This window comes from Balaenoptera musculus, chromosome 2, assembly GCF_009873245.2.
Source record: "Balaenoptera musculus isolate JJ_BM4_2016_0621 chromosome 2, mBalMus1.pri.v3, whole genome shotgun sequence".
Lineage (NCBI taxonomy): Eukaryota > Metazoa > Chordata > Mammalia > Artiodactyla > Balaenopteridae > Balaenoptera > Balaenoptera musculus.
Window position 1 is genome coordinate 81,155,080 of NC_045786.1, and position 25,762 is coordinate 81,180,841.

At 40.2% G+C, this 25,762-nt stretch overlaps 1 protein-coding gene across 4 annotated transcripts in view; it reads left to right on the plus strand.

The window, feature by feature from the left end:
• MYO5C (myosin VC) overlaps nt 1–25,762 on the plus strand; it is a 113,058-nt gene that overhangs the window by 66,221 nt on the left and 21,075 nt on the right. For 3 of the 4 annotated variants that reach the window (XR_005018751.1, XM_036843419.1, XM_036843421.1), the window contains exons 25-33: nt 2,029–2,209; nt 4,200–4,293; nt 4,614–4,677; nt 4,759–4,839; nt 12,967–13,147; nt 14,762–14,855; nt 15,316–15,379; nt 17,699–17,867; nt 19,622–19,709. Coding sequence is in view for 3 of the 4 variants with exons in the window: in XM_036843419.1 (XP_036699314.1) it covers nt 2,029–2,209; nt 4,200–4,293; nt 4,614–4,677; nt 4,759–4,839; nt 12,967–13,147; nt 14,762–14,855; nt 15,316–15,379; nt 17,699–17,867; nt 19,622–19,709 (1,016 nt within the window). In the remaining variant the exon portion in view is untranslated. The remainder of the gene's footprint in view (nt 1–2,028; nt 2,210–4,199; nt 4,294–4,613; nt 4,678–4,758; nt 4,840–12,966; nt 13,148–14,761; nt 14,856–15,315; nt 15,380–17,698; nt 17,868–19,621; nt 19,710–25,762) is intronic. The other variant, XM_036843420.1, reaches the window with a different exon arrangement.

The window sequence follows — 25,762 nt, forward strand, 5'->3', positions numbered from 1 at the left end:
AGCAGGAGAACCTGGGCCTGGATGAAGGGGGCAGGATGCTAAGCAGTTAGGAGAGGGAGTGTCACTGAAAATCTCCGAGAGTTAACAGATTCATAAAGTGTTTCATGATCCTACATCAGTTTTGTTTGTTTGTTTGTTTTTTTGATGTATCGTTGATTTATAATATATTAGTTTCATGTGTACAACATAGTGATTCAAAATTTTTATACATTGTACTCCATTTATAGTTATTATAAGATATTAGCTAATATTCCCTGTGTTATATAATATATCGTTTTAGCTTATTTAATTTATACATAGTAGTTTGTACCTCTTAATCCCCTACCCCTTTCTTGCCCCTCCACCTTCCCTCTCCCCACTGGTAGCCACTGGTTTGTTCTCTGTGAGTCTGTTTCTGTTTTGCTACATTCATTCATTTGTTTTATTTTTTAGATTCCACATATAAGTGATAACACACAGTATTTGTCTTTCTCTGTCTGACTTATTTCACTAAGGTATTATACCCCCCAGTTTCATCCATGTTGTTGCAAATGGAAAATTTTCTTTTTTTATGGCTGAGTAATATTCCATTGTATACATATACCACATCTTCTTTATCCATTCATCTGTTGATGGACACTTAGGATGCTTCCATATCTTGGCTATTGTAAATAGTGCTGCTATGAACATTGGTGTGCATGTATCCTTGTGAATTAGTGTTTTCATTTTCTTCGGATATATATACCTAGGACTGCAATTGCTGGATCATACTTGCATCAGTTTTTAAATAGGGATAGTTAACTCTTTACCTTGAAAAGTCTGTTTTTCAGTGAACTCTTAACCCTAGGATAGAGGAGCTCAGCTCTTGGCATCTGCTGGTGTTCTGGGGCCACTTAGGAGTGATCATTTCAAGCAGGGGCTTGGAGAGCCAGCCTGAGGCCAAGTCACTTTGACCCGTTTGCAGTCCTCATCAGCCCTCACCTGCAGCTCCTTTTGGTCCCTGGTCAGCTGACTGGGGAAGACTTGGTCCTGTCACAACCCTTGAGAGGCTCAGAGGCGCCACGGTCAATGGGCACACTTCTGGTCAGTTTAGGCTACACGTCTGAGATTCTCTTTACATAAGGTTTCTGGCTGCAATTTGCTTCTTCAAATGTATTTTCCTGGCCTCTTAGGAGCACTGTAGTTTTTTTTTAAATCTGAAAACAAAGTTTAAAAGTTTGTTAACACCTGTAAGAAGAAATGAAATGAAAACCTATTGGGAATATGACTCTTCCTCAGGATTTTCCCCTTTGTGCTATAAAAGCAAGTCATAAAATGGACTGAGTTGACAGCCCAGCAAGTGGGAAGATGATTTCGTAAACTCACAGAGCTCCCAGGGTGGCTTCAATTCCGACTGGGCCCCTGTGAGCTGTGTGGGGCTGGTCTAGACTCTGTATCTCCCTTCGGTTATTTTTCCTGGGCTCAATTGAGCAGTCGTCGTACAAGGAATTGGCTTTCTGTGGCCTTTTGGGCACCTGGGTTTGCTGCAGTTTATTCTAAAATGATTGAAGAGCTGGACCCTTTCACATATTAAATGGCTATTAACTTAATAACCATTTAACTGGTTTAGGACGAAGTATTAACTTGTTTAGGACTAAGCCAAACTGCTCCAAGGATCCTTGGTTCGAGGCAGGAGACAGGACTTAGCAGAATGTGCCACGGTCTTTGCTGAGTGAAGTGGCCCCTTTAGGGGACCACGTGGAACCGGGGCGGCTTGGGGGATACACAACCCCCAACAAGCACTGAGTCTTTACGTTTAGCCTCCCTCTCTTGCGGTTCCTCGGAGTGACCCCTGTAGAGCCGCACTTCTCTGATCAGAAGGTGTGAGAAGCTGCCATAACCTAAGGGGACAGAAAGCAGTCTGCTAAACATAAGACCGTTGTCCTCACAATAGGTCTTAACTTGGCTCTTCCTTTGTGAAGGAAGAGCCTCTTATTTTCCAAATGATCTGTAGTTCTACTTCAGGGTAAAGCCTTTAGAGATGGTTCAAAATTTTCTCTTGCTGCTTAGACTTCTTGAAAAAAGTTTTGAACTGAAAACGCAAGACTATGAGAAGCAGATCCGGTTTTTGAAAGAAGAAATGAAAGCTCTCAAAGATGAGAAAATGCAACTGCAGCGTCAGCTGGAGGGAGAGCGGGTCACCTCTGATGGCCTGAAAGGGGAGGTGGCCCGGCTGAGCAAGCAGGCAAAGGTAGGAGCTCCTCACCCCCCCACAAGCTCTTCCGCTGACTCGTCTGACCTGCACGAGAGGGAGGAACTTCACATCCCTGCAGGGTCAGCTAAAAGCACCCATGTGACGGCAGAAAGCCAAAGGACCCCGGTTCCTCCAATTCTTCCAAGTATAAACCCCCCCGCTGCCTTTGACTTAGCAATACTGTTTTTTTATGTTTTAAAAGTCAGCTTTCTAACTTTGTAAAAATTACATTTACATAAAGTTCTTCAAGTATGTTGACCCAGAGAATACTTCCATATTAAATTATAAATTGATGGGAGCCCCTGTTATATAATCCATCATGTTGTATATCTGTTAATACCGGTATTAAAATTAAATGACCATATCAGAATCTTCCATTTTAAAGTGTTATCATGAACTGATGAGGATGATTATAATTTTTGTGACTTTCTGTTTGGATTATTAAAAAAAAAAAAAGTGTTATCAGATAATCTACACAAGTAATGGTCCATGCCTGGACAATCAAGGTTTAACTAAATTCCTTCCCCATTGGAAAATACAAACCTGTTTGTCCCTCCGTTCTTCAAGGCAGACCATTTTAGTGTAAGGTTGGAAAGCTTTTAAGCTTCCGCTAGATATGTGAGACACATGTTAGTAGAATAATTGTTATGATTACACAGATATCCTCTGTAATCATCAAGGAGCACCCATGCATGGTTTAGAAGATGTGTCATGGAATCATACCTGGGTCGCCTCTGAATTTCTTAGCAGAACTGCCAGTATTCTCTGGGCCCTAGTTTCCTGTTGTTTGAAAGTAGTAGGTTGGACTGTGGAATCTGGAAGGACCACATATGCCTGTGAGTCCTGCATTCTTAGCAGCCACATAAGACTGATGTCAATCTGGGAGTCACGTCATCTGGCTGCAGTCTCTATCTTGGGAAATCATGTGGCTGCCCTTGGAGTACGGCACCAATATTTGTCACTCGTTTCCTCTTTGGTAGCTAAAACTATGGTCCACACTCTCCAATGTGGTATATTAAGGAGATTAGTCTGATTTTCAAAGAAAATAAACCCATTGTCATCATGATACATGTTATAATAAGCCTGTAAGTAAATACAGATATGACTTGGAACATTTACTGAAACATTACCAAGAGTCGGGCTTGAGGGTGGATAGTCCTGGGTCCCCTTGTCAGCTGACCGTGTGACCCTGAACGTGCCGGGTAACGCTTATGCAGCTTCAGTTTTCTAATCTATAAAAGGTCATTCTACTCACCTTATAGGCCTGTTACAAGGATGAGGTCGTGTATGTAAAATGATCGGTAAATGCCAACTTGATCTCCCTTTTCACCCCCTGTGGAAACAAGAGCTTTAACCTTTAAACACTTAGGCTAACTGAGAAAATATCCAGGAAGGGTTATTCACCTCTGAACAGCTCCCATAGCTACGAAAGCACAAACCTGAGCTCACAGGTGAATAGAGGCAGAATACAGCCTCTTCCCCACAACCAGAGCTGCCCCTCTTGGACCCGGGTCACGCACTCACTGCCAACTCCCGGACCTCCAGGGCATGCTCTGCCCCTGCTGCTGGGCCACATCTAAACGTAGCTGGAGCCCAGACCCTTGGCTTTGCCCACTTCCTTGCATCCAAGATTTCATCATACAGTGAGAGAGAACTTAGCCCCTGTGCTTGACTTCTCGCAGCTCCCTCCCGTCTCCCTCCCCTCCCCAAGCTTGTAGTAAGTACTTATTTTTTCCCTTTTTATAGTAGGGAAGCTAATTCTCTTGCTACAACCAAGTACATCTGGGAAGAACAGTATTTTAGATAGTTAAACAAGGCTTTAAGGCCAAGCTTTATGGGCAGTGATGGTTTAACAAGATTTTAACTGAGAAACTGCAGGTAGGACAGCTTGCATAGATAAATAATACAGTAATAGTGTTCCCTTTGTCTGATGTAAGTCATGATAGCTGTTTTTTCTTCACCTGGTTCCATCATTGCTGGGATTCAGAAAATCTCTGAGTTTGAAAAGGAGATAGAGCTACTTCAGACACAGAAGATAGAAGTGGAAAAACATGTGCAGTCCCAAAAACGGGAAATGAGAGGTAACGAAAATATGAGTCACTGAGTCCATTGGGGTGCAGGCTGAATTTATCATAGGTGTCACTGCTAAGGCAGTGTGTCCTTTGATTGGTCTGAGGCTGGTTAGTTGGTTGGTTGGTATTATGGTAGGTTGAAGAGCTAGTTGGCTTCATAGCTGGTTGGTTGGTGGGTTGGTTGGTTGGATAGCTGGTAAGTTAGTCAGCTGATGAGATGGTTAGCTGGAGAGTCTGAAGGGCTAGAGAACTGGGTCCTTAAAAAGGAAATAGAAAAAGAGAAATTAGGCAAAAATGTAATTTATACCAGTTCTGCCTTTTTCTCTCAGAAAAGATGTCAGAAATCACCAGACAACTTCTTGAGAGCTACGACATTGAAGATGTAAGAAGCAGGTAATCATTTGTGCATTACCAAGCATTTAAAAAAAGGTAACACATGAAAGAGATGATTTTCTTACCCTCCTCATGTTGCAGGCTCTCTCCGGAAGATTTGGAACATTTAAATGAGGATGGAGAACTTTGGTTTGCTTATGAAGGACTAAAGAAAGCAACACGGTGAGAAATTTCCCTCAGGTTCTTTGTGATTTTTCAGAGATAATGTACTATTGGAAACTCAAAAGTTTATCTTTCATAGATTTGATAGACAAAGTAAATTCCTTACAGTAGAATGGTCTAATAATCCCTGGAAATATTTCTTTGAAGATTGAGTAAATTAGTTTAATAATGAAGAACAATCTCTTTGTGGGATAACTGGCCAAGTAATAAAACCCATAACCTGTACAATGAAAACTGACTATATCAAATAAGTTAGCCAGTGTTGCTATAGATATATAAATATGTTTATTTATTTATTTGTTTATTTATTTAATTTTTGGCTGTGTTGGGTCTTCGTTGCTGTGCGTGGGCTTTCTCTAGTTGTGGCGAGCGGGGGCTACTCTTCATTGCGGTGTGTGGGCTTCTCATTGCAGTGGCTTCTCTTGTTGTGGAGCACGGGTTCTAGGCACGCGGGCTTCAGTAGTTGTGGCACGTGGCCTCAGTAGTTGTGGTGTACGGGCTTAGTTGCTGTGCGGCATGTGGGATCTTCCCGGACCAGGGCTCAAACCCGTGTCCCCTGCATTGGCAGGTGGATTCTTAACCACTGTGCCACCAGGGAAGTCCCTATAGATACGTTTAAATTTAAGGCGTTCGCTTTTTTAAAAATTAGTAAACTATTTTTAGAGCAGTTTTAGGTTCACAGCAAACCGAACAGAAAGTACAGAGGTTTCTCATATACCTCCTACCCCTACACACGCACAGCCATTATCAACATCTCTCACCAGAGGGTGCATCTTTTAAAACCGATGAACCTACGCTGACACATCATTATCACCCAGAGTCAATAGTTTACCCTAGGGTTTACTCTTTTTTTTTTTTTTTTTTTATTCACACACACACACACTGTATTTTATTTTTACAAGACATAAATAGACTGACACCAAGCATTGTACATGGATGACCACAACAAAAGCAACAATGATTGCAATTACCAAACATGAAACACACTCATACTATGTCATAATATTGACATTCAGTCCAGTAATCCTCCACTGTAACAGCTCCTTTACTTTGCAGTGAAAATTGATTTGTATATTCTTTGCCTCTGAGTCCTTGTGGGATTTTTTTTTTTTTAAATTCAGACAGAAAGTCACAAAAATTATACTCATCCTCATCAGTTCACTCAGTCCCATGTAATTAATTTTTTTTTCATCTTGATCTTTTGTTAGCACTTTTATGAGTTCATCAGTTTTTCATTAGAGTTCTGAAAATGCTTATTCATTCAGTTCAGCAGTACAGTCAGTTACCAGAAACCTGTACTTGTCAGAGTCTTTTCCATGAATTTCTTGAAGATGAAACCCTTTTATAGGAACATATTTGCAAAATCATCAGAGTACACCCAGAACTGTCTGTAAATGACAAAAGACTTAAAAATGACCACGGTTAAAGATTTGATGAAAGTTCATAATAATGCAGTTGACAAGAAAATTAGTTATTTCTGAGATATACATTTTAAAGTAATAACTAGGATTATTACTTATAACATTATACCAGAACATATAAGATTTTTAGAAATTTCATGTAATGTCTGAAACATTTATATTAACATATTTCCATACATATTTCCATACAAATACAAATATAAGATTTTTAGAAATTTCATGTAATGTCTGAAACATTTATATTAACATATTTCCATACATATTTCCATACAAATACAAATATAAGATTTTTAGAAATTTCATGTAATGTCTGAAACATTTATATTAACATATTTCCATACAAATAACCCAATGAAAGTTTAGTATTAGTTGTTTTGTTTGTTTTTTTATACTGCAGGTTCTTATTAGGCATCAGTTTCATACACATCAGTGTGTACATGTCAATCCCAATTGCCCAATCCAGCACACCACCATCCCCACCTCACCGCAGTTTTCCCCCCTTGGTGTCCATATGAACATTCTCTACATTTGTGTCTCAACTTCTGCCCTGCAAACTGGCTCATCTGTACCATTTTTCTAGGTTCCGCATACATGCATTAATATACGATATTTGTTTTTCTCTTTCTGACTTACTTCACTCTGTATGACAGTCTCTAGATCCATCCATGTCTCAACAAATGACTCAATTTCGTTCCTTTTTATGGCTGAGTAATATTCCATTGTATATATGTACCACAACTTCTTTATCCATTCGTCTGTTGATGGGCATTTAGGTTGCTTCCATGACCTGGCTATTGTAAATAGTGCTGCAATGAACATTCGGGTGCATGTGTCTTTTTGAATTACGGTTTTCTCTGGGTATATGCCCAGTAGTGGGATTGCTGGGTCATATGGTAATTCTATTTTTAGTTTTTTAAGGAACCTCCATACTGTTCTCCATAGTGGCTGTATCAATTTACATTCCCACCAACAGTGCAAGAGGGTTCCCTTTTCTCCACACCCTCTCCAGCATTTGTTGTTTGTAGATTTTCTGATGATGCCCATTCTCACAGGAGTGAGGTGATACCTCATTGTAGTTTTGATTTGCATTTCTCTAATAATTAGTGATGTTGAGCATCTTTTCATGTGCTTCGTGGCCATCTGTATGTCTTCTTTGGAGAAATGTCTATTTAGGTCTTCTGCCCATTTTTGGATTGGGGTGTTTGTTTCTTTGATATTGAGCTGAATGAGCTGTTTATATATTTTGGAGATTAATCCTTTGTCCGTTGATTCATTTGCAAATATTTTCTCCCATTCTGAGAGTTGTCTTTTCGTCTTGTTTATGGTTTCCTTTGCTGTGCAAAAGCTTTGAAGTTTCATTAGGTCCCATTTGTTTATTTTTGTTTTTATTTCCATTACTCTAGGAGGTGGATCAAAAAAGATCTTGCTGTGATTTATGTCAAAGAGTGTTCTTCCTATGTTTTCCTCTAAGAGTTTTATAGTGTCCAGTCTTATATTTAGGTCTCTAATCCATTTTGAGTTTATTTTTGTGTATGGTGTTAGGGAGTATTCTAATTTCATTCTTTTACATGTAGCTGTCCAGTTTTCCCAGCACCACTTATTGAAGAGACTGTCTTTTCTCCATTGTATATCTTTGCCTCCTTTGTCATAGATTAGTTGACCATAGGTGCGTGGGTTAATCTCTGGGCTTTCTATCTTGTTCCATTGATCTATGTTTCTGTTTTTGTGCCAGTACCATACTGTCTTGATTACTGTAGCTTTGTAGTATAGTCTGAAGTCTGGGAGTCTGATTCCTCCAGCTCCATTTTTTTCCCTCAAGACTGCTTTGGCTATTCGGGGTCTTTTGTGTCTCCATACAAATTTTAAGATGATTTGTTCTAGCTCCGTAAAAAATGCCATTGGTAATTTGATAGGGATTGCATTGAATCTGTAGATTGCTTTGGGTAGTATACTCATTTTCACAATGTTGATTCTTCCAATCCAAGAACATGGTATATCTCTCCATCTGTTGGTATCATCTTTAATTTCTTTCATCAGTGTCTTATAGTTTTCTGCATACAGGTCTTTCGTCTCCCTAGGTAGGTTTATTCCTAGGTATTTTATTCTTTTTGTTGCAATGGTAAATGGGAGTGTTTCCATAATTTCTCTTTCAGATTTTTCATCATTAGTGTATAGGAATGCAAGAGATTTCTGTGCATTAATTTTGTATCCTGCAACTTTACCATATTCATTAATCAGCTCTAGCAGTTTTCTGGTGGCAGTTTTAGGATTCTCTATGTATAGTATCATGTCATCCGCAAACAGTGACAGTTTTACTTCTTCTTTTCCAATTTGTATTCCTTTTATTTCTTTTTCTTCTCTGATTGCCGTGGCTAGGACTTCCAGAACTATGTTGAATAATAGTGGTGAGAGTGGACATCCTTGTCTCGTTCCTGATCTTAGAGGAAATGCTTTCAGTTTTTCACCATTGAGAATGATGTTTGCTGTGGGTTTGTCATATATGGCCTTTATTATGTTGAGGTAGGTTCCCTCTATGCCCACTTTCTGGAGAGTTTTTATCATAAATGGGTGTTGAATTTTGTCAAAAGCTTTTTCTGCATCTATTGAGATGATCATATGGTTTTTATTCTTCAATTTGTTAATATGGTGTATCACATTGATTGATTTGCGTATATTGAAGAATCCTTGCATCCCTGGGATAAATCCCACTTGATCATGGTGTATGATCCTTTTAATGTGTTGCTGGATTCTGTTTGCTAGTATTTTGTTGAGGATTTTTGCATCTATATTCATCAGTGATATTGGTCTGTAATTTTCTTTTTTTGTAGTGTCTTTGTCTGGTTTTGGTATCAGGGTGATGGTGGCCTCATAGAATGAGTTTGGGAGTGTTCCTTCCTCTGCAATTTTTTGGAAGAGTTTGAGAAGGATGGGTGTTAGCTGTTCTCTAAATGTTTGATAGAATTCACCTGTGAAGCCATCTGGTCCTGGACTTTTGTTTGTTGGAAGATTTTTAATCACAGTTTCAATTTCATTACTTGTGATTGGTCTGTTCATATTTTCTGTTTCTTCCTGATTCAGTCTGGGAAGGTTATACCTTTCTAAGAATTTGTCCATTTCTTCCAGGTTGTCCATTTTATTGGCATAAAGTTGCTTGTAGTAGTCTCTTAGGATGCTTTGTATTTCTGTGGTGTCTGTTGTAACTTCTCCTTTTTCATTTCTGATTTTATTGATTTGAGTCCTCTCCCTCTTTTTCTTGATGAGTCTGGCTAATGGCTTATCAATTTTGTTTATCTTCTCAAAGAACCAACTTTTAGTTTTATTGATCTTTGCTATTGTTTTATTTGTTTCTATTTCATTTATTTCTGCTCTGATCTTTATGATTTCTTTCCTTCTGCTAACTTTGGGTTTTGTTTGTTTTTCTTTCTCTAGTTTCTTTAGGTGTAAGGTTAGATTGTTTACTTGAGATTTTTCTTGTTTCTTTAGGTAGGCTTGTATAGCTATAAACTTCCCTCTTAGAACCGCTTTTGCTGCATCCCATAGGTTTTGGGTCGTCGTGTTTTCATTGTCATTTGTCTCTAGGTATTTTTTGATTTCCTCTTTGATTTCTTCAGTGATCTCTTGGTTATTTAGTAACGTATTGTTTAGCCTCCATGTGTTTGTCCTTTTTACGTTTTTTTCCCTGTAATTCATTTCTAATCTCATAGCGTTGTGGTCAGAAAAGATGCTTGATATGATTTCAATTTTCTTAAATTTACTGAGGCTTGATTTGTGACCCAAGATGTGATCTATCCTGGAGAATGTTCCGTGCGCACTTGAGAAGAACGTGTAATCTGCTGTTTTTGGATGGAATGTCCTATATATATCAATTAAATCTATCTGGTCTATTGTGTCATTTAAAGCTTCTGTTTCCTTATTTATTTTCATTTTGGATGATCTGTCCATTGGTGTAAGTGAGGTGTTAAAGTCCCCCACTATTATTGTGTTACTGTCGATTTCCTCTTTTATAGCTGTTAGCAGTTGCCTTATGTATTGAGGTGCTCCTATGTTGGGTGCATATATATTTATAATTTTTATATCTTCTTCTTGGATTGATCCCTGGATCATTATGTAGTGTCCTTCCTTGTCTCTTGTAACATTCTTTATTTTAAAGTCTATTTTATCTGATATGAGTATAGCTACTCCAGCTTTCTTTTGATTTCCATTTGCATGGAATATCTTTTTCCATCCCCTCACTTTCAGTCTGTATGTGTCCCTAGGTCTAAAGTGGGTCTCTTGTAGACAGCATATATATGGGTCTTGTTTTTGTATCCATTCAGCCAGTCTATGTCTTTTGGTTGGGGCATTTAATCCATTCACGTTTAAGGTAATTATCGATATGTATGTTCCTATGACCATTTTCTTAATTGTTTTGGGTTTGTCTTTGTAGGTCCTTTTCTTCTCTTGTGTTTCCCACTTAGAGAAGTTCCTTTAGCATTTGTTGTAGAGCTGGTTTGGTGGTGCTGAATTCTCTTAGCTTTTGCTTGTCTGCAAAGCTTTTGATTTCTCCATCCAATCTAAATGAGATCCTTGCCGGGTAGAGTAATCTTGGTTGTAGGTTCTTCCCTTTCATCACTTTAAGTATATCATGCCACTCCCTTCTGGCTTGCAGAGTTTCTGCTGAGAAATCAGCTGTTAACCTTATGGGAGTTCCCTTGTATGTTATTTGTCGTTTTTCCCTTGCTGCTTTCAATAATTTTTCTTTGTCTTTAATTTTTGCCACTTTGATTACTATGTGTCTCGGCGTGTTTCTCCTTGGGTTTATTCTGTATGGGACTCTCTGCGCTTCCTGGACTTGGGTGGCTATTTCCTTTCCCATGTTAGGGAAGTTTTCGACTATAATCTCTTCAAATATTTTCTCTGGTCCTTTCTCTCTCTCTTCTCCTTCTGGGACCCCTATAATGCGAATGTTGTTGCGTTTAATGTTGTCCCAGAGGTCTCTTAGGCTGTCTTCATTTCTTTTCATTCTTTTTTCTTTAGTCTGTTCTGCAGCAGTGAATTCCACCATTCTGTCTTCCAGGTCACTTATCCGTTCTTCTGCCTCAGTTATTCTGCTATTGATTCCTTCTAGTGTAGTTTTCATTTCAGTTATCGTATTGGTCATCTCTGTTTGTTTGTTCTTTAATTCTTCTAGGTCTTTGTTAATCATTTCTTGCATCTTCTCAATCTTTGCCTCCATTCTTATTCCGAGGTCCTGGATCATCTTCACTATCATTATTCTGAATTCTTTTTCTGGAAGGTTGCCTATCTCCACTTCATTTAGTTGTTTTTCTGGGGTTTTTTCTTGTTCCTTCATCTGGTGCATAGCCCTCTGCCTTTTCATCTTCTCTATCTTTCTGTAACTGTGGTTTTTGGTCCACAGGCTGCAGGATCGTAGTTTTTCTTGCTTCTGTTGTCTGCCCTCTGGTGGTTGAGGCTATCTAAGAGGCTTGATGGGAGGCTCTGGTGGTGGGTAGAGCTGACTGTTGCTGTGGCGGTCAGAGCTCAGTAAAACCTTAATCCACTTGACTGTTGATGGGTGGGGCTGGGTTCCCTCCCTGTTGCTGTGGCGGTCAGAGCTCAGTAAAACCTTAATCCACTTGACTGTTGATGGGTGGGGCTGGGTTCCCTCCCTGTTGGTTGTTTTGCCTGAGGCAACCCAACACTGGAGCCTACCGGTGCTCTTTGGTGGGGTCAATGGCAGACTCTGGGAGGGCTCACGCCAAGGAGAACTTCCCAGAGCCTCTGCTGCCAGTGTCCTTATCCCCACGGTGAAACAGAGCCACCACTCGCCTCTGCAGGAGACCCCCCAACACCAGCAGGTAGGTCCGGTTCAGTCTCCCCCAGGGTCACTGCTCCTTCCCCTGGGTCCCGATGCACACATTACTTTGTGTGTGCCCTCCAAGCGTGGGGTGTCTGTTTCCCCCAGTCCTGTCAAAGTCCTGCAATCAATTCCCTCTAGGCTTCAAAGTCTGATTCTCTAGGAATTCCTCCTCCCGTTGCCGGACCCCCAGGTTGGGAAGCCTGACGTGGGGCTCAGAACCTTCACTCCAGTGGGTGGAATTCTGTGGTATAAGTGTTCGCCAGTCTGTGAGTCACCCACCCAGCAGTTATGGGATTTGATTTTACTCTGATTGCGCCCCTCCTACCGTCTCACTGTGGCTTCTCCTCTGTCCTTGGACGCGGGGTATCCTCCTTGGTGAAGTCCAGGGTCTTCCTGTCAATGATTGTCCAGCAGCCAGTGGTGATTCTGGTGCTCTCGCAAGAGGGAGTGAGAGCACGTCCTTCTACTCCGCCATCTTGGTTAATCTCCTAGGGTTTACTCTTGGTGTTGTACATTCTATGGGTTTTGAAAAATGTATAATAACATGTACCTTTATCATTGTTGCATCAAACAGAACATATTTTTTAATTATTAGAGTAAAAATATAATTTTAATAATGTCCAAAATAAAATTTCTTATCATTAACTGCATGTTAACACCACATAACTCTTCCTAACTAGCTAGAAGGAGTTTATAATTATATGTTCCTAATTCCATAGCCTGTAACCTTGTGTACACAAGTAAACTTTATGTGCTTAGCGCCTGGCTCTTAATTGTGGGTTTTCATAACTGCTGCAGAAGTACACGCTCAGAGTCATCAGCAGAATAAAGACTGTGCAGTTAACTTCTTGACCCCTCCTCTAACAGCATTTTGGAGAGCCATCTCCAGTCCCAGAAGGATTGCTACGAAAAGGAGATTGAAGCTCTGAACTTCAAAGTGGTGCATCTAAATCAGGAAATCAACCACCTACAGAAATTATTTAGAGAAGAGAATGACATCAATGAAAGTATCCGTCATGAAGTTACCAGGCTAACATCAGAAAACATGGTATGGTCTCAGCCACGGGCCCCAGTCGTGGCCATTATTCTGGAGATGTTATACATTAGTGGAGTAAAATTCAGTGTCTCAGCTGTAAAACAAATTACATTTCCCAGGAGTGAAATAGCTGGTTCAGAAGATAAAACTATAAAATTACCCCAGGCTGGAAAGCATTTTAAGAGGGTTTACCATAGGATAGGTCCAAATTCTGAGGTGTGCGTGTGCTCTTAAATCTATCCATTTTAAATCTAGCCCTAACCCCTTGGCAAGTAACACAAAGCATTAAGGTAAAAAGGTACCCCTTGAGAGGGGTGTGCATTCAGAAGGTCAGTCGCCCTGCTCATGCCCCTCATCTCACTGTTTCAACAGCTTCCTTCTTCCGTGATGCCTGCTCTTCCCCACTGCGTTTGTCTCATCCTTTCTTCTCGCTCATGTCTACTGGCATGAAGAAATACCTTAGGAGCCTTCTCAACAAAAGCAGTCCTTTCTTAACCCCACAGCGCTTGCAGCCACCACCCCATTTCTCTGGGGGACTTGGCCACACTTCTCCATGCCGCCTGGCTGTGACTTCTCCACTCACCTCCCGTTTGCTCTGTGGCCACCCCATTCTGTGGGCCGCCCCTCCCACTAACTGGATCTGCCTGCACAGGACTGAGCACAGAGGGTTCCTTTCCACCCTCGTCTTAGTCTCTCGGCAGCACTTGGTGATGTTAATGACTCCCTCTCCCTCCTTTCTGTTCTGCTGGCTTCCAGGACACTATGGTCTCCCAGGTTTCTCATCCCGCCTCGCTGGGTCCTCCTCCTCCCCCTAGCCTGGAAGCATTAGGAAACCTCAGTGCTGTGTCAACACGTGAGCATATGTGACCCTGGGCACAGCGGACGTATGGAACGGTAGTTAAGGACCTGCACGTCTTTGTTTATTCCTTGGGTGACGCTTTAATGAGGAATGTGCAGTGAAATCCAATTGCACAGTCAAACAAGTATTTTTCATCTGGACTTCAGAGGCACGGGTGTTTTCATAAACGTGCACGATAGAAAAAACTCTCCGTACGTGACTAGGGGTGGAAATGATGGACATTTAAACAAATATTAGCTAGACAAAGACAGAGGATTATGAAACATATTGGATCATTCCAGACCTCTGCTAACAGAGCCGTGCGCAGCCTGGAATTCAAAGGGCACGGTAGGACCCCTTTGAGATGATTCTCCTGTTTCTAGATGAGGAGATGATGTCTCTGGGCCTGGACCAAAGAGACTGGCTGCCATTTCCTCACATCATCCCTCCCTCAACTCAGCAGAGAATTCCCGTATGCCCTCCCAGATGTACACTTCCTTCTCTCCAGGAGACCTTGGAGATGTGGAGGGTTGTAGCTATGTGAGAACCGCTCACCCTGAGCATGCTGGTATTTCTTGTGACTATATAGGTCTTGAGGTAAAAAAAACAAAAATAAAAAACATGCCGTCCATCCAGTCTATGCTTTGGCTAGCCGTCTTAACACAGCTATACTAGACGTATGTTCCATGGGGTTAATGACCTAGACAGTTTAGTTTGCTTCTGAGCAGCTCTGAGATTTTCAAGTTTATACGTGAAAGTGTTCTAATATTTCTAATTCTTCTCTAAAGATGATCCCAGACTTTAAACAGCAAATTGCAGAACTGGAGAAACAGAAGCAAGATCTTGAAATCCGCCTGAACGAACAAGCTGAAAACATGAAAGGTAACTGGAACCCTCATGAAGCTGCTTTTAGAAAATGGTTTCCTGTAGCCAGGAAATGACCAAAAACTCATCATCAAACTGATTCTCCGTGGAGCCGGGCAGGTGACATAAATGTGAGACGTGGGCTGGGTAGACAGGACATTAAGGTTCATAGGCATTTGAAGGCGGCAGCTGCCTCCAGGCTCCATTGATTGTTGGCAAGTAAGAGTTCGGGCCCCAGTATTGCTTGATATTCCAATTTTTAAAGAAAAACCAGAAATCCAGGTTTTTATGTGAAATATCACAATTATTAAATAATGGCTTGAAAAGTTTTTAAACACTGTTCAGACCACATAAAACCTAATCTGTAGCTGGGTACAGTTCAGAACCCCTGATAACTGAAAATATGAAAATACGACCAAACCCAAATCAGAATGCAGTGACATGGCCACCAAAGGACTGATAGTTCTTCTCATTATAGGAAAACCGGAAGAGTTGTCTAATCAGTTGAATCACAGTCAGGAAGAGGAAGGAACGCAAAGAAAGTAAGTATCGTCGTGCATGTACCTCAGGTTCACGTTCATGTAATGCTTTTCTTTTCTGAAATTGGGGGTGATACCAAAGAAAGATTATTAAACCAAAAAAGCAAGGTGTTAATTGAGATATATAATTTGTTAGCGTTCAAGTGTGAAGAAAAGAAACACTTGTGTGCATACACACACACACCCTTCTCTGGGAGAGTGTATGAGAAATGAAACAAAACATTGGTTGCCTGCAGGAAGGGTAACTGGGCGGCTGGTGCACAGGGGAGGGAGGAGACTTACTTTTCACCGTGTAGACTTTTATACCCTTAGAACATTATGCCATACGCATGAATTATCTCTTCAGAAAAAATTGATAACATAAGATCATGTGAAAGAGAACAGTTTCTCTCTCAGCAGACCACTTAGGGTAAGGCTTAAAATCCATGTTGATAGAGAATCTTCATCGATAAACACCCCAAATTACATCCTGACCAGCAGAGGGCCTGGTAGAGCCTTGTGAGGAAAATGTTTTGCTACCAGCTTGTTGAGATACTTTTTTAAAAATGGTGGGTTTTTTTGTTTCTTGGGGTTTTTTTTTAACATCTTTATTGGAGTATAATTGTTTTACAATGGTGTGTTAGTTTCTGCTGTATAACAAAGTGAATCAGCTATACGTATACATATATCCCCATATCCCCTCCCTCTTGCTTCTCCCTCCCACCCTCCCTATCCCACCCCTCTAGGTGGTCACAAAGCACCGAGCTGATCTCCCTGTGCTATGCGGCTGCTTCCCACTAGCTATCTGTTTGACATTTGGTAGTGTATATATGTCATTGCTACTCTCTCACTTTGTCCCAGCTTACCCTTCCCCCTCCCCATAATCTCAAGTCCATTCTCTACATCTACGTCTTTATTCCTGTCCTGCCCCTCGGTTCATCAGAACCATTTTTTTTTAGATTCCATATATATGTGTTAGCATATGGTATTTGTTTTTCTCTTTCTGACTGACTTCACTCTGTATGACAGACTCTAGGTCCATCTACTTCACTACAAATAACTCAATTTTGTTTCTTTTTATGGCTGAGTAATATTCCATTGTATATATGTGCCACATCTTCTTTATCCATTCATCTGTCGATGGACATTTAGGTGTCCATCAGATTGTCAATGCCCTTAGGTTGCTTCCATGTCCTGGCTACTGTAAATAGAGCTGCAATGAACATTGTGGTACATGAACTCTTTTTGAATTATGGTTTTCTCAGGGTATATGCCCAGTAGTGGGATTGCTGGGTCATATGGTAGTTCTATTTTTAGTTTTTTAAGGAACCTCCATTACTGTTCTCCATAGTGGCTGTATCAATTTACATTCACACCAACAGTGCAAGAGGGTTCCCTTTTCTAAAAATGTTTTTGAAGCTATTTTAATTCAATGCTTTTGTAATAAAATATAAATTTACTTATTTATACATAACTCAAGTTAGAATTACAAGTTTAGAGTTTCACACTCATTAGTAAGGTACCATTTTATATCCTAGTGTTTTTCCATACCACAAAGCATTGCTTATATCAAATAATATTTTTTATAACTTAGATTAGATTGCACTTTTGTATGGTAAAAGTATTTTGTAAAACTTTATAATCTTCAGAAAAGTCAGTTACCCTGACTTCTTCACTGTGAATTTTATTCACAGTCATTTCTAAGTCATCCTCATCAGATTAAAATTGACTCCCATATTATTATTTAAATAATCAGAGGAATAAATGTCAAATTTGTCATCAGTGTTCCATTCCAATTTAAAAATCCTTGAGATAACTTGATTTTAAGAACAGTAAATAGACACTCTATGTCCCAGAGAGCATTTTTCATCATGTGACTTCTTTGGTAGGATTGGGGCCAAATGAGGGCCCAAAACAGTAGGAAAGTGGTGAGCACCATTTTGGAACTCTTTGGATGGGTTCCCTTTTCTTCTCTCTCTGATCGCTGGGTTTTGGAGTACCTGTTCCCGGTCTTTTCACAAAGGAGATAATTATCGAGCTTTTGGTCGTAAGGGTGTAAGTGGGTATGGATGTCCTGTGGGAGCAGTCAAAGGGTGTAGGCAGGTGGGGACAAGAACTTCTTATCAGGTTAAGGAGACTGGAGCAGACGTGGACTTTTCTACCCCACGAACCCTGATCTCTTCCTCCCACTCTGAGCACTCCCCTATTCAGGTACCACTTGCTTTACACATAAAGCGGCCAAAGTATTTTTCCATCTTTGGAAATATCACTGCTTGCTATGACAATGAGAGACATTTCTATGACCGTCAAACTGATACCAACATTTCCTAATCCTTTTCTCAGAACCGTAGAAGCCCCAAATGAAATGCATACCAGAGAGAAAGAGAAGCTGATGGATAACATTCAAGAAACGCAGGAGGCCAGTGAGCACTTGAGGAGACAATTTGAAACTGAAAGTGAAGTCAAGAGTAGTTTCCAGCAGGAAGCATCTCGCCTCACCGTGGAACACAGGGTGAGGAGTTTTGTCACTTGTTGCTGAGTGATGCCTGCATATGCAGGCAACACTGAAGGGGGTCAGGCCACCTAAAGCATCCAATGAGCAGCATCTGCCTCCCACCAGAGCAGTCTGTTTCCTTACCTCAAGACAGGTGGTCTCTGAGGTTACAGCTGCCTCAGGGGAGCCTGGGGATTGACGAGGGCTGAGAGAGGACGGGTGGCGAGGACCTGAGCACTGTCCCATGGACGGCACCCGTCTGAGATGACGACGCCCTGGCCCAGAGCACCTTGGGGGTGATAGGCTGATGTGTGACCTTCTCTGAGCAGAGCTTACCCCAACAAAGGCCTATGCTTGCTTCTGGGGGGGTGTGCCCTTCCTGCGGTTTTCAGAGTCAAAATGTTCTTCTATGCAATGATCATGATAGTAGATGACTAACTTTTTAACTTGTGAAAATCTTCATCAGATTGTCAGTGCCCTTGTCAACATGATATTTGGCAACTCTGTCAGCTTCCAGCAGTTCTTTTGAAATTTTATTGGTGTGTGAAACCCACAAGAATGAGAAGCACCAAAGTAGCAGATTGGGTGCTTTCCTGGGAGCTGAATGCCCACAGTCCCCTTCCTGGCCCCGCAACCTCCAAGACCATGACCAGGGGAGGGCTCACCCAGGCATTGGTCAGCCTGCACGTGTCCATGGGCCCTGCTGCCTGTCGTCAGGGTCCCCCATTTCCTATCTCACAAGAAAAACATGCTAGGGTAAAATCACATTTTGCCATGTCAGGATTTAACTTTGAAGAGGACTCCAGAGAGTTTAACATTTAATAGGAAGTAACACATTCCAGTCAGGGCACCTGGATGATGACCATCTTTTTTGAGGTGGGGGTACCCCTTTCTCAGAGAATAAGTTTCTCAAATCACACTGGATAAGCAACTGCCTGCTAAACGTGAGAGGCTGTCCCACCTTCTGCCGCTGTGTCTGCGTGTGTGTCCCTGGGGTCTGAGCAGGAGCCAGTGGTGAGGGAGAGGGTAGGTGGGTGATCATGTGTGTTGCACATCTTGTCCTGTGTGAGCCTTCACTCAGCTGTGAGCATGTGTCTCTGGGTGTTGTCCATCCCTGAGTTGTGTGGGATTTGTGTGAGTTTGTTTCTGATGCTCCGGAAGGAGTGACGTCCCACTCAGTGCCCCTCCTCAGGAGCCAAATCTCTGAAGTTTCTCTGCCTGCAGCTTCTGACATCCAGAGAGCCCATTTGCACACCTGCATATTTTAAAATTCTCTACAATGGGCATTACTTTATTAAGGGAAAATTAGATCACGTTAACTGTGGTCTATCCGTACAATAGGATATTATTCAGCCACGAAAAGGAGTGAAGTACTGATACCTGCTAGAGCATGGATGAACCTTGAAAACATTACGCCAAGTGAAAGAAGCCAAACGTGAAAGGCCACATATTGTATGATTCCATGTATATTAAATGTCCAGAACAGGCAAATATGTAGACACAGAAGGTAGATTAGTGGTTGCCAAGGGCTGGAAAGGAATAGGACAAAGGGGTGCCAGCTAAAAGTTACATGTTTCTTTATGATGTGATGAAAATATTCTGGAATTAGATGATAGTGATGGTTGCACAACTGAGTATACTAAAAACCATTGAGTGCACACTTCAAATGGGTGAACTGTTTGGTGTGTGAATTATAGCTCAGTAAAGCTATTAGCAAAAAATAGGTTAAGATGCTTCTGAGCTAATGTCCTTGTTTCTTTTGATTTCTGTAGGATCTTGAAGAAGTGTTAGACATGAAGGACAGAGTGATTAAAAAGTTACAAGATCAAGTGAAGACTCTAACCAAGACAATTGAAAAAGGTAGGAAAAATAACATTCACTTTCCTATTTTTTGAGCTTTCAGCTAAGGTCCACATGTGTTGACATGTTATTTCTTGATGTGGTCCAAAGAATTTGAAAACCAAAGGAATGGGTCTCAACTGGTGGGTTTGGGGCTCACTGATGGGCTAATGGAAGGATCCTTCAAGGCAGGAAGATAACTGCCTCTCAGATGATACCAGATATGCTCATGCAATTGTAAGGGACACCCTGGAATGACTACTTTTAACCTCCTTCTCTGTTAGCTCTCTCCTTGTAAAAATGAAACTGTGAAAAAGTTTCAAATTTAATGGCTTTAAAGTTTATTTCCTCTCTCAGTGACATGGAATCAATATCTCAGTTTCTATTAGAAAAAAGAAGTAGACAACTAAGAAGCTGGACAGCAGTCCTAAACATGGACTGAACTGCACACTGAATGTCCTCATGAGCTCCTGGGAAAAGGACCCTCTGCCTTTCTTTCCTTCGCCCGCTTCTTTTTTTTTTACATCTTTATTGGAGTACAATTGCTTTACAATGGTGTGTTAGTTTCTGCTGTATAACAAAGTGAATCAGCTATACATATACATATATCCCCATATCCCCTCCCTCTTGCGTCTCCCTCCCACCCTCCCTATCCCACCCCTCTAGGTGGTCACAAAGCACCGAGCTGATCTCCCTGTGCTATTTGGCTGTTTTCTACTAGCTATCTATTTTACATTTGGTAGTGTAATATATGTCATTGCTACTCTCTCACTTTGTCCCAGCTTACCCTTCCCCCTCCCCGTGTCCTCAAGTCCATTCTCTCCATCTGCATCTTTATTCCTGTCCTGCCACTAGGTTCTTCAGAACCATTTTTTTTTTAGATTCCATATATATGTGTTAGCATATGGTATTTTCTTTTCTCTTTCTGACTTACTTCACTCTGTATGACAGACTCCAGGTTCATCCACCTCACTACAAATAACTCAATTTCGTTTCTTTTTATGGCTGAGTAATATTCCATTGTATATATGTGCCACATCTTCTTTGTCCATTCATCTGATGATGGACACTTAAGTTGCTTCCATGTCCTGGCTATTGTAAATAGAGCTGCAATGAACATTGTGGTACATGACTCTTTTTGAATTATGGTTTTCTCAGGGTATATGCCCAGTAGTGGGATTGCTGGGTCATAGGGTAGTTCTATTTTTAGTTTTTTAAGGAACCTCCATACTGTTCTCCATAGTGGCTGTATCAATTTACATTCCCACCAACAGTGCAAGAGGGTTCCCTTTTCTCCACACCCTCTCCAGCATTTATTGTTTGTGGATATTTTGATGATGGCCATTCTGACTGGTGTGAGGTGATATCTCATTATAGTTTTAATTTGCATTTCTCTAATAATTAGTGATGTTGAGTATTCCTTCATGTGTTTGTTGGCAATCTGTATGTCTTCTTTGGAGAAATGTCTGTTTAGGTCTTCTGCCTGTTTTTGGACTGGGTTGTTTGTTTTTTTGATATTGAGCTGCATGAGGTGCTTGTAAATTTTGGAGATTAATCCCTTGTCAGTGGCTTCATTGCAAATATTTTCTCCCATTCTGAGAGTTTTCTTTTCGTCTTAAGTTTTCCTTTGCTGTGCAAAAGCTTTTAAGTTTCATTAGGTCCCATTTGTTTATTTTTGTTTTTATTTCCATTTCTCTAGGAGCTGGGTCAAAAAGGATCTTGCTGTGATTTATGTCATAGAGTATTCTGCCTATGTGTTCCTCTAAGAGTTTCATAGTGTCTGCCCTTACATTTAAGTCTTTAATCCATTTTGAGTTTATTTTTGTGTATGGTGTTAGGGAATGTTCTAATTTCATTATTTTACATGTAGCTGCAGTGTTTTCCCAGCACCACTTATTAAAGAGGCTGTCTTTTCTCCATCGTATATTCTTGCCTCCTTTATCAAAAATAAGGTGACAATATGTGCGTGGGCTTATCTCTGGGCTTTCTATCCTGTTCCATTGATCTATATTCCTGTTTTTGTGCCAGTACCATACTGTCTGAATTAGTGTAGCTTTAAGTAGTATAGTCTGAAGTCCGGAAGCCTGATTCCTCCAGCTCCGTTTTTCTTTCTCAAGATTGCTTTGGCTATTCAGGGTCTTTTGTGTCTCCATACAAATTGTGAAATTTTTTGTTCTAGTTCTGTGAAAAATGCCATTGGTAATTTGATAGGAATTGCATTGAATCTGTATATTGCTTTGGGTAGTAAAGTCATTTTCACAGTGTTGATTCTTCCAATCCAAGAACATGGTATATCTCTCCATCTGTTTGTATCATCTTTAATTTCTTTCATCAGTGTCTTATAGTTTCTGCATACAGGTCTTTTGTCTCCTTAGGTAGGTTTATTCCTAGGTATTTTATTCTTTTGTTGCAATGGTAAATTGGAGTGTTTCCTTAATTTCTTCAGATTTTTCATTGTTAGTGTATAGGAATGCAAGAGATTTCTGTGCATTAATTTTGTATCCTCCTACTTTACCAAATTCATTGATTAGCTCTAGTAGTTTTCTGGTAGCATCTTCAGGATTCTCTGTGTAGAGTATCATGTCATCTGCAAATAGTGACAGCTTTACTTCTTCTTTTCCGATTTGGATTCCTTTTATTTCTTTTTCTTCTCTGATTGCTGTGGCTAAAACTTCCAAAACTATGTTGAATAATAGTGGTGAGAGTGGACAACCTTGTCTTGTTCCTGATCTTAGTGGAAATGGTTTCAGTTTTTCACCATTGAGGACAATGTTGGCTGTGGGTTTGTCATATATGGCCTTTATTATGTTGAGGTAAGTTCCCTGTATGCCTACTTTCTGGAGGGTTTTTATCATAAATGAGTGTTGAATTTTGTCAAAAGCTTTTTCTGCATCTATTGAGATGATCATATGGTTTTTCTCCTTCAGTTTGTTAATATGGTGTATCACATTGATTGATTTGTGTATTTTGAAGAATCCTTGCATTCCTGGGATAAACCCCGCTTGATCATGGTGTATGATCCTTTTAATGTGCTGTTGAATTCTGTTTGCTAGTGTTTTGTTGAGAATTTTTGCATCTATGTTCATCAGTGATATTGGCCTGTAGTTTTCTTTCTTTGTGACATCTTTGTCTGGTTTTGGTATCAGGGTGATGGTGTCCTTGTAGAATGAGTTTGGGAGTGTTCCTCCCTCTGCTATATTTCGGAAGAGTTTGAGAAGGACAGGTGTTAGCTGTTCTCTAAATGTTTGATAAAATTCACCTGTGAAGCCATCTGGTCCTGGGTGTTTGTTTGTTGGAAGATTTTTAATCACAGTCTCAATTTCAGTGCTTGTGACTGGTCTGTTTATATTTTCTATTTCTTCCTGGCTCAGTCTCGGAAGGTTGTGCTTTTGTAAGAATTTGTCCATTTATTCCAGGTTGTCCATTTTATTGGCATACAGTTGCTTGCAGTAATCTCTCATGATCCTTTGTATTTTTGCAGTGTCAGTTGTTACTTCTGCTTTTTCATTTCTAATTCTATTGATTTGAGTCTTCTCCCTTTTTTTCTTGATGAGTCTAGCTAATGGTTTATCAATTTTGTTTATCTTCTCAAAGAACTACCTTTTAGTTTATTGATCTTTGCTATTGTTTCCTTCATTTCTTTTTCATTTATTTCTGATCTGATCTTTATGATTTCTTTCCTTCTGCTAGCTTTGGGGGTTTTTTGTTCTTCTTTCTCTGATTGCTTTAGATGTAAGTTTAGGTTGTTTATTTGAGATGTTTCTTGTTTCTTAAGGTAGGATTGTATTGCTATAAACTTCCCTCTTAGAACTGCTTTTGCTGCATCCCATAGGTTTTGGGTCATCGTGTTTTCATTGTCATTTGTTTCTAGGTATTGTTTTATTTCCTCTTTGATTTCTTCAGTGATCTCTTGGTTATTAAGTAGTGTATTGTTTAGCCTCCATGTGTTTGTATTTTTTACAGATTTTTTTCCTGTAATTGATAGTCGTGGTTGGAAAAGATACTTGATATGATTTCAATTTTCTTAATTTACCAAGGCTTGATTTGTGACCCAAGATGTGATGTATCCTGGAGAATGTTCCATGAGCCCTTGAGAAGAAAGTGTATTCTGTTGTTTTTGGATGGAATGTCCTATAAATATCAATTAAGTCCATCTTGTTTAATGTATCATTTAAAGCTTGTGTTTCCTTATTTATTTTCATTTTGGATGATCTGTCCATTGGTGAAAGTGGGGTGTTAATGTCCCCTACTATGATTGTGTTACTGTCGATTTCCCCTTTTATGGCTGTTAGCATTTGCCTTATGTAGTGAGGTGCACCTACGTTGAATGCAGAAATATTTACAATTGTTATATCTTCTTTTTGGATTGATTTCTTCATCATTATGTAGTGTCCTTCTTTGTCTCTTGTAATAGTCTTTGTTTTAAAGTCTATTTTGTCTGATATGAGAATTGCTACTCCAGCTTCCTTTTGATTTCCATTTGCATGGAATATCTTTTTCCATCCCCTCACTTTCCGTCTGTATGTGTCCTTAGGTCTGAAGTGGGTCTCTTGTAGACAGCATATATACAGGTCTTTTTTTTAATCCATTCAGCCAGTCTATGTCTTTTGGTTGGAGCATTTAATCCATTTACATTTAAGGTAGTTATTGATATGTATGTTCGTATTACCATTTTCTTAATTGTTTTGAGTTTGTTATTGTAGGTCTTTTCCTTCTCTTGTGTTTCCTGCCTAGGGAAGTTCCTTTAGCATTTGTTGTAAAGCTGGTTTGGTGGTGCTGAATTCTCTTAGCTTTTGCTTGTCTGTAAAGGTTTTAATTTCTCTGTCGAATCTGAATGAGATCTTTGCTGGGTAGAGTAATCTTGGTTGTAGGTTTTTCCCTTTCATCACTTTAAATATGTCCTGCCACTCCCTTCTGGCTTGCAGAGTTTCTGCTGAAAGATCAGCTGTTAACCTTATGGGGATTCCCTTGTATGTTATTTGTTGTTTTTCCCTTGCTGCTTTTAATATTTTTCCTTTGAATTTAATTTTTGATAGTTTGATTAATATGTGTCTTCGCATGTTTCTCCTTGGATATGTCCTGCATGGGACTCTCTGTGCTTCCTGGACTTGATTGGCTGTTTCCTTTCCCATATTAGGGAAGTTTTCAACCATAATCTCTTCAAATATATTCTCAGTCCCTTTCTTTTTCTTTTCTTCTTCTGGGACCCCTATAATTCAAATGTTGGTGTGTTTGATGTTGTCCCCGAGGTCTCTGAGACTGTCCTCAATTCTTTTCATTCTTTTTTCTTTATTCTGCTCTGCAGTAGTTAATTCCACTATTTTATCTTCCAGGTCACTTATCCATTTTTCTGCCTCAGTTATTCTGCTATTGATTCCTTCTAGAGAATTTTTAATTTCATTTATTGTGTTGTTCATCATTGTTTGTTTGCTTTAGTTCTTCTAGGTCCTTTTTAAACGTTTCTTGTATTTTCTCCATTCTATTTCCAAGATTTTGGATCATCTTTACTATCATTATTCTGAGTTCTTTTTCAGGTAGACTGCCTATTTCCTCTTCATTTGTTTGGTCTGGTGGGTTTTTACCTTACTCCTTCATCTGCTGTGTGTTTCTCTGTCTTCTCATTTTGCTTAACTAACTTACTGTGTTTGGGGTCTCCTTTTCGCAGGCTGCAGGTTCGTAGTTCCTGTTGTTTTTGGTGTCTGCCCCCAGTGGCTAAGGTTGGTTCAGTGGGTTGTGTAGGCTTCCTGGTAGACGGGACTGGTGCCTGTGTTATGGTGGATGAGGCTGGATCTTGTCTTTCTGGTGGGCAGGACTGTGTCCAGTGATATGTTTTAGGGTACCTGTGACCTTATTATGATTTTAGGCTGCCTCTCTGCTAATGGTTGGGGTTGTGTTCCTGTCTTGCTAGTTGTTTGGCATATGGTGTCCAGCACTGTAGCTTGCTGGTCGTTGAGTGGAGCTGGGTCTTAGCATTGAGATGGAGATCTCTGGGAGAGCTTTCACCGTTTGGTATTACATGGAGACGGGAAGTCTCTGGTGGACCAATGTCCTGAACTCGGCTCTCCCACCTCAGA